General features: G+C 41.6%; 1 protein-coding gene across 1 annotated transcript in view; it reads left to right on the forward strand.

Moving 5' to 3' along the window:
• Nucleotides 1-12,573, forward strand: part of LOC309552694 (E3 ubiquitin-protein ligase RNF213-like) — a gene marked incomplete at its 5' end in the record, with an annotated part of 1,269,694 nt that overhangs the window by 1,250,351 nt on the left and 6,770 nt on the right. The window contains 5 exons of the mRNA XM_082253620.1: nt 664-844; nt 955-1,156; nt 5,210-5,287; nt 7,983-8,180; nt 9,958-10,047. Coding sequence (XP_082109746.1) covers nt 664-844; nt 955-1,156; nt 5,210-5,287; nt 7,983-8,180; nt 9,958-10,047 — 749 coding nt within the window. The remainder of the gene's footprint in view (nt 1-663; nt 845-954; nt 1,157-5,209; nt 5,288-7,982; nt 8,181-9,957; nt 10,048-12,573) is intronic.

Genomic DNA, 12,573 nt, shown 5'->3' on the forward strand with positions numbered 1-12,573 from the left:
ACAAAATAAATAAGTATTACTCTGTAGCAACTGTTGGTTTGTGTATTGCACGTTTTTAGTACAATTAAAACGTTCTACTAGGCAATTTAAAAGAGGCCTCTAGCTCTATTCTTGAGTTTTTGTATGTGATGCTATTTGGTTATGTACAGTATATAAGTGGTATAAGTGTTTTTTTGTCGTTTTATGTTCTTTGGATTAAAATAAAGCTGGTTTTATTGGAGTGGGACCATCCAGATATTTCTTCATGTCAGTATATAAGTGGTGTGTTTGTTTTTGTAAGAAAAAAAATCGCTCAATAAAAAAGTATTTAAAATAAAATCATTCTATGGAGCTGTACTGTATTTTTTAGATGTGCTGGTATGTGTGTCACAGTTTTTTCATGTGTTTTATGGAATGTTGTGTGATTTTTCATTGATCTACAAGTGTGATGAACAGAGGTTTAGTAATAACTTATCTGGTATAGGTAAGTGAGATACTGCCCAAAGTGGACATCAAGTAAATTGGTGTTTCCGTGTGTGAAATCACAGTTTCACAAGCCTTTAATAAGTAAATAAATGTTCAGAATAAATGGACTGTTGCCAGTATTCTATAATTCAGTTAGATAACTATACTTTTTAAGGCAAGCTTCCATAAACGCACTCCATCTTTCTCAATTTGTTATAGGTGAAATAAAGCTCCCAAAAGGCAAGTGTGATCAGATCCTTACCATGGACAGTGACTTTGAGTTACTTCTTCCCTGTCGGCAGGGACTGGGCCTGGGAGCTACAGCCCTCACCAGCTACCTCATAGCAATGCACAACAATTTTATACATGAACTGGAAAAACACACCAACATTGAACAAAAGTATGTTTCTTATGGATTTTTTTTTTTTGTATCCTTATAAAATGATACTCATGGTGATCAAGAATTGATTTAAATGAAATAATATTCAACAATTGTTTTACTTCCTTAAGGTACTCCATTAAAGCTTCAGATGTTATGGATGTACACGTGATCAGTTATGAGAAGGAAAGAGATATAGTACCTATTGTCTTATCCAATTGTCAGTATAGTCTAGAAAGCGGTAAAGAGACTTTGCAGGAATTTGACTTTCCAAAGATCCAGCATCAGCTCACCACCCGCCTTTTCCAAGGGAAGCCTCTCATCACCATGGTTGTAAGTAACAAAAGAGTCTGTTGTAATTTAAGGAAACTTCTCATTTAGTCTTCTTTTCTATACTCCTCCACCCAGAAGTTCCAAAAGTACTTTACTCTAGACCAAGGTTTCTCAACCAGGGTTCCGTGAAACCCTAGGGTTCCTCCTGAGGTTGCTAGGGGATCCTTGAGCAATGAGCAATTTCTGCCTCCCAGATAAGTTCCCAATGACACCATTGTTCCTTTTAGCTATCTGTAAGGGGGTAATTCTTCCCAATGATGAAAAGAGTAAGGAGCATTCCTCCCACTGACTGTCACACTAATGTGTCATGAGTTGTAGATTTTTAATTTTTATCAGGGGTTCTCCGAGACATGTATTTCAAGGGTTCTTCTGTGTTGAAATGGTGGAGAAAGGCTGCTCTAGACCCTGCCCCAAAATGCATTGTTTTAATAACTGTTAGGTTGTGCATTAGCTCCCCGGGGTTCAATAGTTCAGTTTGTAAAAAATAATTGTACATACAATCATACATTCATGATGCCTGCTATTCCAAGACAATTCTGGTATCTGTGACATTTTATAATTATTCAATAACTTTAAGGAAAATAAAATCTACTTTCAAACTTTAGTAATGCAATATATCTTACATTAGAAGTGGTCGTATACAAATACAGTCATTGTGGTTGAAAGACTGGAAGGCAATGGTGATTAAAGTTATTCCACTCTAAAAGGTTTTGAAGCAAACAAAACAATGGATGACATGCCTGACACACAACACTAACAAAAGACACCATAAAGTGTGCTTTGGCAGATTCATTGACCATGTGATTACATTTAGTATTTAAACTGATATTAACCACACACTGTTTATGTACATTGTCCCCTCTATTTCTGTACTTGGATGATGACACTGTAATTATTTTAATAAAAAAAAAAAAAAGTACCTTTTTTTTCTAATTGATATACAGCTGTCACATGACCCAGATCTTCTCTAGTCTGTCTGCAGGTAAACCGTGGCAGGAGGAGCTTCTAGTCACTGGCCACATGTTCACAAAAAAAAAAAAACAGCCTTTGGGATACAGAGTAAAAATAAATCATTAATATCTTTAAACTGTTTTAAATTTGGCATACAAGTAGATATTTGAAATTACATCTTTATTATTTTTGGCAATACCATGGTGTGGGCTAATTTCCCCCTGTCACACCCCTCCAACCTGTGTCTTAGAATAACAGGGAGGTAAAGCCTCCATCAATAAAGATGTAATATCCCATCCCCATTGTGTTTTAGTTGGTTAGTGGGAATGGAGGAGAGGGAGGAAGTGGGCTCTCATCTACCATTGTGTATACACCTAGATGTGTGACTTTTTAGTCACATGGGCTGCTCAGATGTTATAGGGAGAAAAATGCTCAAGTTAGAAACTCAGAAAACTGAGCATGTGCACTAGCTACTAATACTGCTCTGCAAAATCCCCAAATTCAGTGGGGACATAGACAGAAGGGAGAAACAGAGCACAGCAGAATCAATCAGGTTTTTTGCAGAATACAGAAAATGAGTCCCATATTCTCAGTAAGTATGAACAGAATGTAATACACCATTTATATCTGTATAAAAGAAAATGCTGCGCTAAAAAAAGTCCATTAATAGGAGTCCACAATTCTAAGGTGTGCAACGAAGATAACTTGCAGGCGAGATAATAATCTTCCACCAACCCCACCGCAAACCAAGCCTCTTAACCTTGGGAGTGACCACTAGATCATAGGTGGCCTAAAATGCTCAAACACACATCAGCAATACTCCTGTTCACCAAAGACTGTACAAATATGATTCAAATCCTGTTGTCCCCTTTCGAGAATATCTGTCCACAAGTTAGGTGTACTTAAAAAAGAACAGAGACTCCTTCATGGTGTAATATATCTTAGGTATTTATTTAAAATTGTGTCAGTTATACTCACACTTAAGTAGTGTTAAACAGGCATATCAAGTATAAAACTCTCTTGTGGTTTCCAACTGACAAAATGGCCGTGGTCTATGTGTGCAGCGACGTCACGTATACAAACTTTTCCCAACGCGTATCGTCCTATTAGACACTATCAGGGGTGTGGCTAGTAGCCATCGCCCCACATATATATAGGGTATGGATTAGAGGGGTCCATCCTACCCCAATTGTATTTCAAGCCTCGTAATCAATAAAACCGGAAACGGAAATGACATGTTTCCGGAAATCTAATGGTTTTGTCCAAACTGAAGGTGACGGCGAACCCGGAAATGGCTATCATAATAATAGAGGAAAAAAGACTAAGGTGACGTGCCCGTATCCTCGGCATACTACCTAAAGCTAATCAAAAAGACCCGGCCATATTATAACAAAATGTGCAAAAAATGAAATCCCATATAAAAATTAAACCAAAACTAAATCACAAAAATGTCAATCCTGCACAGTATGTCATTATAATGACAGTAGACTTTAGTGCCACCTTGTGGCCGGAAACCATACATATAAAACCACAGCAATAATTCATGTTACCATTACAAAACGTCAGAGGGGTAAAAAGAAAGAAATAACTTTAATTTTAGTTTGTAATGAAAATGGCCAAACCGATGATTTAAATAAAAACAAATAGTATAAGTTTAACCACTTTACCACCGGAGGATTTTCCTGCTAAAAGACCAGGGGTTATTTTGCGATTTTTTACTGCGTGACTTTAACGGACAATCGCGCGGTCGTGCGACGCTGTACCTAAACGAATTTCACGTCCTTTTTTTCCCACAAACAGAGCTTTCTTTTGGTGGTATTTGATCACCTGTGCGATTTTTTGATCACGCGCTATAAACAAAAAAAGAGCGTAATTTTTGCAAAAACAACAATATTTTTCACTTTTTTTTATATGAAATTCCCCCAAAAAAAAATGTAAAAATCAAAATTTTTTAAAATTTTCGGCCAATTTGTTTTACGCTACCTATGTTTGGTAAAAAAAATCGCAAAAAGCGTATTTTGATTGGTTTGCGCAAAAGTTATCGCGTTTACTAACAAAGGGAAAGATTTTTGTCATTTTTGGTGTTTTTTTTTTTAACGAGTAATGGCGGCGATCTGCGATTTTTTTTGCGGTACTGCGACATTGCGGCGGACAGATCGGACCCTTGACTGACATTTTTGACACTTTTGGGGGTACCAGTGACATTACTGCAGTAATCAGTGCTATATATATGCACTGTTACTGCAAAAATGACACTGGCAGGGAAGGGGTTAACAGTATTGGACAGGGAGGGGTTAAGTGTGTCCTAGGGGCGTGATTCTAACTGTGCAGGGACAGGTCTACTAGTGTAAAAACAAAGATCAACAGTTCTACATAGTAGAACTGTTTGATCTTCACTTTTACACAGGGAGAACTGACAGGTGGCTTGTTTACACAAGCCGCTCTGTCTTTCTCCCGCTGTAGCGGCGATCGTAGTGTGACCGGCGGACATCGGGTCCGCCAGTCACACTCCCGCACTCCTCCGTGAACGAGCCTCGGCGGGCGCGCGCCTCGGCGGGCGCGCGCCCGCCCGCTATTGGCTCTGGAAGGAGTGACAGGCGAGCGACGTAGACCTACGTCACTCTGCCTGGCCGGGGCCGACTGCCGCAGTAAATATACTGTGCGCAGTCGGCAAGCGGTTAATAGTCTAGAATTATTCTATAAGAAGGAAGAAAAAAAAGTTCTAACTGTTATTAATATAGGCATTAACATCCCATTCGATTGTAAGGCCATGGGGTCTAAAAGATTTTAAAGAATAAATCCACCAAGTCTCTAATCTAGAAATGCCTCTTCTCATATGGCTACCTCTCTAATTTATTGATAGTTTTTAACGATGTGGGTTTAATGACACGTTAGATAGCTATTGCAATCTTCAACACTGCACACAGATTAACTGTTGTCAGAATGAATTTGAAACAACCTAAAGAGCTCAATAGCCAGACAATAATTTGGTATATTTAGTTTCAAAGTACTACAACTGTTCATTTTAAAAGTAATTGCACTGATTTGCTAGTATACCTTAATGCATATTGCAGCTAAACTGTAAATGTCTCTATATTCTAGGGATTGCCAACTCTTACTCTTTCCCATGACAGAAACTATGAGAACCTTTTTACAGATGTGAAGAAAAGGCTTCCACAGGTATTCTATTATAAATGCTCTTTAAATAGTTACTTTTTCTTCTTACTTTTTATAGCATATTAGATATTTTCTATACAACACTAATTTATGTATTCCAAATTGTCACTAGCAGGGATTACTGTGCTAAGAGGTGAGCCCAATTCAAAATATTACCTGCTGGTGCAATCTGGTATTGCAGCTCTTGCAGCTGAATTCCTGGTTTATTTTTATTTTTTCTGTGTATAGTACATTGGTCCACCTTGGAAGTGTACATATTCCATACCTGTGGGATCCCTGTGTTAATGGAGAATCACTGTAGTAGCCGCCACTGCTACTGTGATCCTTACTGTCTTCTGGATCCTGTACCATGGACTAGGTGGAATGGCAGGGCAGCAGTGTCACAATCTCCACCTCATCCATTTCAGGGTGCTTGGCATTATTTGAGAGAACAGGTTTTGTGAATTAGGTATTAATAGGAATAGGCAAGACAAAATTGAAATACAAGGTGGAAGTGAATAAATGATTCTATATTTTGACCATAGATACACTGTAAAGGGCAATTACATTTTAGGGTTGCCGTATAAGACCCATTACTAGCCTATACATTGCTTGCAACAATCAGGTGAGAGCAAGTGGCATTAACAGGTGTTTCTAACTGTAGCATCCTCCTAGGTAGGTTGCTAGGATGATATGTGAATGTAGTTCTTTTTGGCTTCTCTGTAATAATCGGAGCAGCTATTGATTCTTTTGGGCTGTTCTAGATTTCTCAGGCTGTAGGTTTGATTGCTCCCCCCTGTATTCTGGAGGCTACCAGAACAAAGAGGGCTGAGATAGGTAAATGGATTTGCCCCTCTGAGGCAGTTTTGCTGGAGTTTGCTGATGTTCATTAAGGTCTCAGCTGTGGCAGAGCTGGGGGACCTAGTCCTAATCATCTTCAAAACTAACTATGCAGTCTCCCCTAAGGATCTGGTCTGGAGGACTCAGTGAAGAGTGCTGGGTGGAAGCTGAAAAGTGCGTACCTGTACTGTGGCACTGTATTAACCACTCCCTCACTGAAAAGTGTCAGGTGGAAGCTGGGAACTGAGTAGTTGTCCTGAGGCATAGAGATGTCTGGAGGAAGCGGTTGGAGTTCAGCTGCCCTGGAGAGACATTGTGAGAACAGACCTAAGCTCAGGATTCTAGCAACTGTGTGCTGTTCTACTTTTGGGGTGCCAGCGGAAGTTTTCTCTGAGACAGCTCTTACAGGGTCTCAGTTCTGGCGTTCTGCTTTGTTTCTGGATTAAAGACCATTTAGAGACCTAGTGAAGAGTGTACTCCTTTTACAAGTCAGCATTTTTGGAGTATCCCACACTACCCAACTCCTCTCCTGTTACAAGTTCACGGACTGTGGCATATGTGAATGGTGGCCTCTGCACTGTTTTTGAAAATGAACCAGTCAAAACAGCGGCTCCCCTGGGGGTAGCACTACGTAACCATTAAAAATCACTAGTTATCAAAGTAGATTTTACTGCTTGCTTGCATTGGATGTTGATTATCCTCTTATGCTAAAAAATATTAAGTGTCAAGATAGGCAAGTTTCTCGCTGCCTGTCATTTTCTTTAAGGCTTGTCATACTGTACATAAGTCATTTTTATTTTTTTTTATTCAGCCAGCAGGTTGAATGAAAGAAAATGACGTGATTCCCCATCCACATCAAATCCTCCCCACTGAGCTTTTGTAGTCTGACAGGGGGAGACTTCCCCACTGTCATACGCTGATTAGCAATGCCACGCAATGCACCGATCAGGTGGCAGGCTGCTTGTACACAAGTCAATCGATAAATCGACTTGTGTACAACAAGCCTGCCCATACATAGATCAAAATTCGATTTGTATATGCCTGGCTTAGGAGGTCTGTTTGTCAAGAATGTGGTACGGCTACCTATAATCTTAAGGCCTGTGAAACACTTAAATAACAACCAGACTGTGATCTCTATGTTGCTTACAATATGTATGTTGGTGGATGGATATTTGAGGACCCTTTGTGTTAAAGCATAAAATAGTCCAAAACAGGGCTCATGTGGACAGCCTTTTTTTTTTTTTTTTTCGACACATGCAACATTTTCTATTCACATACAGCACTGCTGAACATGTGGTTTTGAAAGAAAAATGCTTTGACCTGTTTGCCTGCAATTTAAACACACCTCCAAGCAGGGCAAACACATCCTCTGAACTGTAATCGATGCTACTCCTTTAAAGTCAATTGGAATCTGCTGACCTGCAATTGATGTGGTAACTGCAGATCACATAGTGGCTACGATGGCAGCTACCTTGGCTGTAAAAGATAGGAGGGTTTAATCCCACTGTATATCGATCAGTTTAGTTCCGCTTTCCATTGGAACCCTTATATGCACATGTTAAAATGGAGTCAAACCCTCCTGTCACTTGCAGCCAAGGAAGCTGCCATCTTAGCTTCTCTTTGATCTGCAGTTGCCAGGATGCTGCACATGTGATCAATTATGACACCAGCCATTTGATGGCTTGACATCTTGGTTGAGAGGAAAAGCAACTGTGACAGTTATCATTCATGGCATGCCTTGGTTGTAAATGTTTTGGGAAACAGTTGAATTAATGAGTTTAGTTCCACTTCAAATTATTACCAATTTGTAGCTTTACTTTAACATAGAACTTTAAATGTTACCAACTGCCTAAAAAGAGTATCCTTTGCATTTTCTTAGCACTGTTTATCAAACTCAGCAATAGATGCCATAAGCAAAGACCTGAATGCATTCAGTGATGTCTGTGAGGCCTTAAACATTGTGGACATCTCATTGGGATTTCTGGCAACGTCAGGAGGAGATCCAGAACTTTCCTTAACCCAATATGTTGAAGATGTATTACAAATGGGAGAACAGAGCAATGAACATGTTCTTCAGGTAGGTTCCATTACCAACATCCCCTTTCTAGTCTTTGCAGATAGGATATGGTTCAGGTCCCTACATAACTGATATTGCAGAATCCTAATAATTATATAACCTATATATCTCTGGAAAGTGTCAACCGTGACATTTGCCCAAGGAGACATTTGGCTCTGCCTCTGTCTTTGGTACAATAACAAGGTTCAGCGACAGCCTGATTACATAGGTGTTGTCCCTTTAAAATTATGATTTTGTCACCCAAAAATCATAACAGTAGGTCCATGAAAGAGAACAGGTTTTATCCTAACTCTCTCTAGCTGCCTGTGCCTTTTACCTTCCCTCATGTGCTGCGGTTTCTGTCAGACTCTTTAGCATTCTACACAGTTGGGAGTGTCACTGTGGTTCCATTATGTGTCATCTATGCCACTTCTATGTACCGTAGGACAAGAAGCTAAATAGTTACACATAGTAGTTATATAGTTAACCATGTTTACAAAAGAGACATGTCCATCAAGTTCAATCAAAAGATAAAAAAACATTTAAAGAACCTACATCCTTAGTACCCTAAACCCACAGTTTAAAGCAGAGTTACACCCGATTTTGTGTTTATTAAAAGTCAGCAGCTACAAAAAGTGTAGCTGCTGACTTTTAATAAACACACACTCACCTGTCCCATGGTCCAGCGATGCGGCCAGCGGAAGCCTCAGTTTTCCTCCTCTTCTCCCCTTGGCACCAGCATCTCTAGTGTGGGCACCCGGCTGCGACAGCTTGCGGCACTGCGCATGCGCGAGTAAAGTGAGTGGACGGGCAATCTTCTGGGATCTGTGATGTGTCCCAGAAGATTGCAGGAAAGGAAGGGGAGAGGTGAACTTTCGCTCCGGCCGCCTAGGGAGTGGGTACCTGTCAAATCGAGGTACTCGCTCCCCTCCAAAAAAATGACATGCCAAATGTGGCATGTCAGGGGCTCAGGAGGCCTTAAAGCCTTTCATTCATTTCATTGGCCATAATATTAATTCATTCTGGCAATAAAAATGAACACTCAAGCGCCAAACGTGCCTTTAGTGTTTAGGCGCGCCAGGTGTTTTTGCAGCAAACCACTTTTCTCCTGAACACACTGGCCCTGCATCTAAACACCTGTAAATACTTATGTGTGCATGGACACACAGGCTAACACAGAGGAGTGTTAAGAGGCAGAACAAAAAAAAAAAAAAAAATCAAACACCCTTATAACAATGCTTTTGATGCCTAGTGTGCATTAGCACAAATGCTAGGCACATGAGATTACAAAAGGGCCCAAATCAAATAAAATTAAAGGGGAAGTATAGCCAAAGCTTTTTTGGCTATTCTCCTATGGATCACAAGAGTCATCCCGTTTTCAGCTGATAGCAGGTTAAATTCCGTCACAGACCCAGTTCAGGCTCTAAACAGATTCCAATCACATTTTTGGAATCCACCCAACGGCCTGGAGGTGGCTCTGCCTTGGAGAGCCTGAGCCAGCCGCTCCCGCCTCCTGCACAGCCCAGCGCTCCAGTGAGCACTGGAGGGGCAGAGCAAAGAGGCGGTAATTGACAGTAGTGGCTCTCTGCAAACTGAGGACGATCAGCAATCTTAGAGGTGAAGGGGGATAGCTGAAGCTGGGATTGGTCCTGCAGCGATCTAGGTAAGTATGATTGTTTATTGTTTTATAATCCCATACTTGTCTTTTAGGGTACTTACACATGTTGTATAGTATGTTATGTTAATGAATACATAACTGTATTGCATAATTGTAATGCATATTTTTTCTTTACTGAAGGCACTGAAACGCTGTTGTTTGAAAAACACAGTTTCCCTTTGGCAGTTACTTACTGCTCTGAAGTCACAGCATCTTCTACACCTAAACAGGGTAATGTCTGCGTTTCTTTAAATGTTTTTGATTGAATCGGGGAAAGAATGGATCATTCAGATAGATTTTCTATCTACCATTTCTATCTACCATTTCTGTCTACCATTATTTCAAGAGATAAAAGGCATGTCCTGAGGTGTCTGCACATAAATATACTGTCTGAACATATACAATCAAGGATATTTATGCCACAATTATTTTACAATCACTTAACTATAGCAAAGATATCTATATCAAGCATCCAACTCCCAATGTGCTCATTTGTTCTAGGTCAGTAACTCTCCAAGTGGTAAAGGGGCACTAAAGATGACAGCCTGCGAGCCTGTACCTTTAAAAAAAAAAAATCAGTCAGCAAAGTCTAAATATTTCTGGCACTATGTATGCTTTAAGAGCAGTGCTATGACCTCTGTGTTGGTTACATTAACATTTATGCTGGTAATGCAGATAATCTTTTATAGCTTTGAGATAATTTGCCCACATTCTACCACCATAAAAGGGTAGAAATAGACATTCTGATATCTGTTAGAATAATGATTGCGTAGAGGTCTGCTCGTCCTCAAATTAATCCTATGAGCACTGGGATGCAGGCAGTTTTTGCTCAGCGATGATGGTACTGCAGGTTGCATACCTAAAATTTTCCTTTGCTCCATAGTGTAGGGTTGGACCCTCTAACAGGAAGATTCTTCTTATGCATTGAAGAGTGAATCTGATAGCCATAGGCCCCAGAGCAGTTTAGAAACAACCCCTTGCTGACCTTTCAGAATATTTCCAATTTTGCTTGAATAAATACCTGACATGTCGCAATACCCAATAATAGTATATGTTTTCAAAAAGCTCTATCTTTTATCAGTAAGGCCTGGTTCACACTAGCGCTGCTTCAAAGTCGCGCAACATTGAAGCTAGGGATAGACCGATTATCGGCAAGGCCGATATGCACTTTCCCCGATATATAGGTATTAGCCCCGGAACTAGCCGATATTTTTGTGACTTCATTCCGCCTTGGACAGTCTCATCTGGAGTTGGGACTAGTCTTGCGGGAGTGTATCACAGCCATACACCCACCCACAGCAGCCCGGTGCCAGCCAGCCACCCACATCCACAGGCCCTGTACCAGCCAGCCACAGGCACTGTACCAGCAAGCCAGTCAGCCAGCCACCCACAGGCTCTGTACCAGCCAGCCAGCCACCCACAGCCACTGTGACAGTCAGCCACCCACCACAGGTGCCAGACAGCCAGCTAGCCACCACAGGGTGCCAGACAGCCAGCCACCCACAGACAGGGTGCCAGACAGCAAGCCACCCACGGGCCATGTACCAGCCAGCCACAGGCACTGTACCAGCCAGCCGTCCACAGGCCCTGTACCAGCCAGCCACCCACAGCCCTTGTGTCAGCCACCCACCTACCACAGGGTGCCAGCCAGCCACCCACCACAGGGTGCCAGCCAGCCACCCACCACAATGTGCCAGACAGCCAGCCACCCACCACAGGGTGCCAGACAGCCAGCCACCCACAGCAGGGTGCCAGCCAGCCATCCACCACAGGGTGCCAGACAGCCACCCACCCACCACAGGGAGCCAGCCACCCACCCACCACAGGGTGCCAGCCAGCCATCCACCACAGGGAACAAGCCAGCCACCCACCACAGGGTGCCTGCCAGCCAGCCACCCACCACAGGGTGCCAGCACGCCAGCCATTAAGCATTAAACAAAAATTAACATGTTCAGTAACAGATTTGTGTCAAAAATTGTCTTTATTTTTCAAAACTTTAAATGTACAAAATATCGGCCCATATCGGCCGATACTGATACGTTGTGACCAAAATATCGGTATCGGCACTGAAAAAAACATATTGGTCTATCCCTAGTTGAAGTTGACATCCCTTATGCGACTTCATTACAACTTGCATCTGACTTATTTAACAGAAGTCAATGCAAGTCGTGTTAAGGACACACCAAAGTAGTGCAGGAACCTTTTTCTAAGTCGTAGCAACTTGAGTCACACCAATTAGAATGTTTCCATTGCCATTAAAAAGGTACAACTTGTCATGCGACTTTGAATTCTCAAGTCGCTAAAAAGTCCTTGACCTCAAGTCAGGTGAACTTGCTTAGCCTGGGATGATGCCATCAGTCTGATGCAGGCAGAAGGTATCCTTTTATCAGTTTCTTCCCTCCACTGTTAAGACTGCAACATTGTAGCTTTGTAGCAATTCACCATGTCAAATGTTGCAGTAGGGGCTGATCTGTGTCTGACATGTATAAACAGAGCCAAGAACTGCACATGTAACAAAACTTAGTATTTGTAACCTTATTAAACCAATTCACTATTAGCCCTTCTCCTCTATCCAGCGTTAATGCCCAGTGTCAGAGCCGGTTCACATAGGCGCGACCTGACTTGCCAAGACGACCTGCGAAGACCTCGGAGTGGCCGGCACGGACTTTATATCATTGAAGTCAATGCAGGTCGCTCCAGGTCGCCCCAAAGAAGCTCAGGACCCTTTTTCTAAGTCGGAGCGACTTGTGTCGCTCC

This window comes from Pelophylax lessonae (genome assembly GCF_965119305.1).
Source record: "Pelophylax lessonae genome assembly, chromosome: 4".
Lineage (NCBI taxonomy): Eukaryota > Metazoa > Chordata > Amphibia > Anura > Ranidae > Pelophylax > Pelophylax lessonae.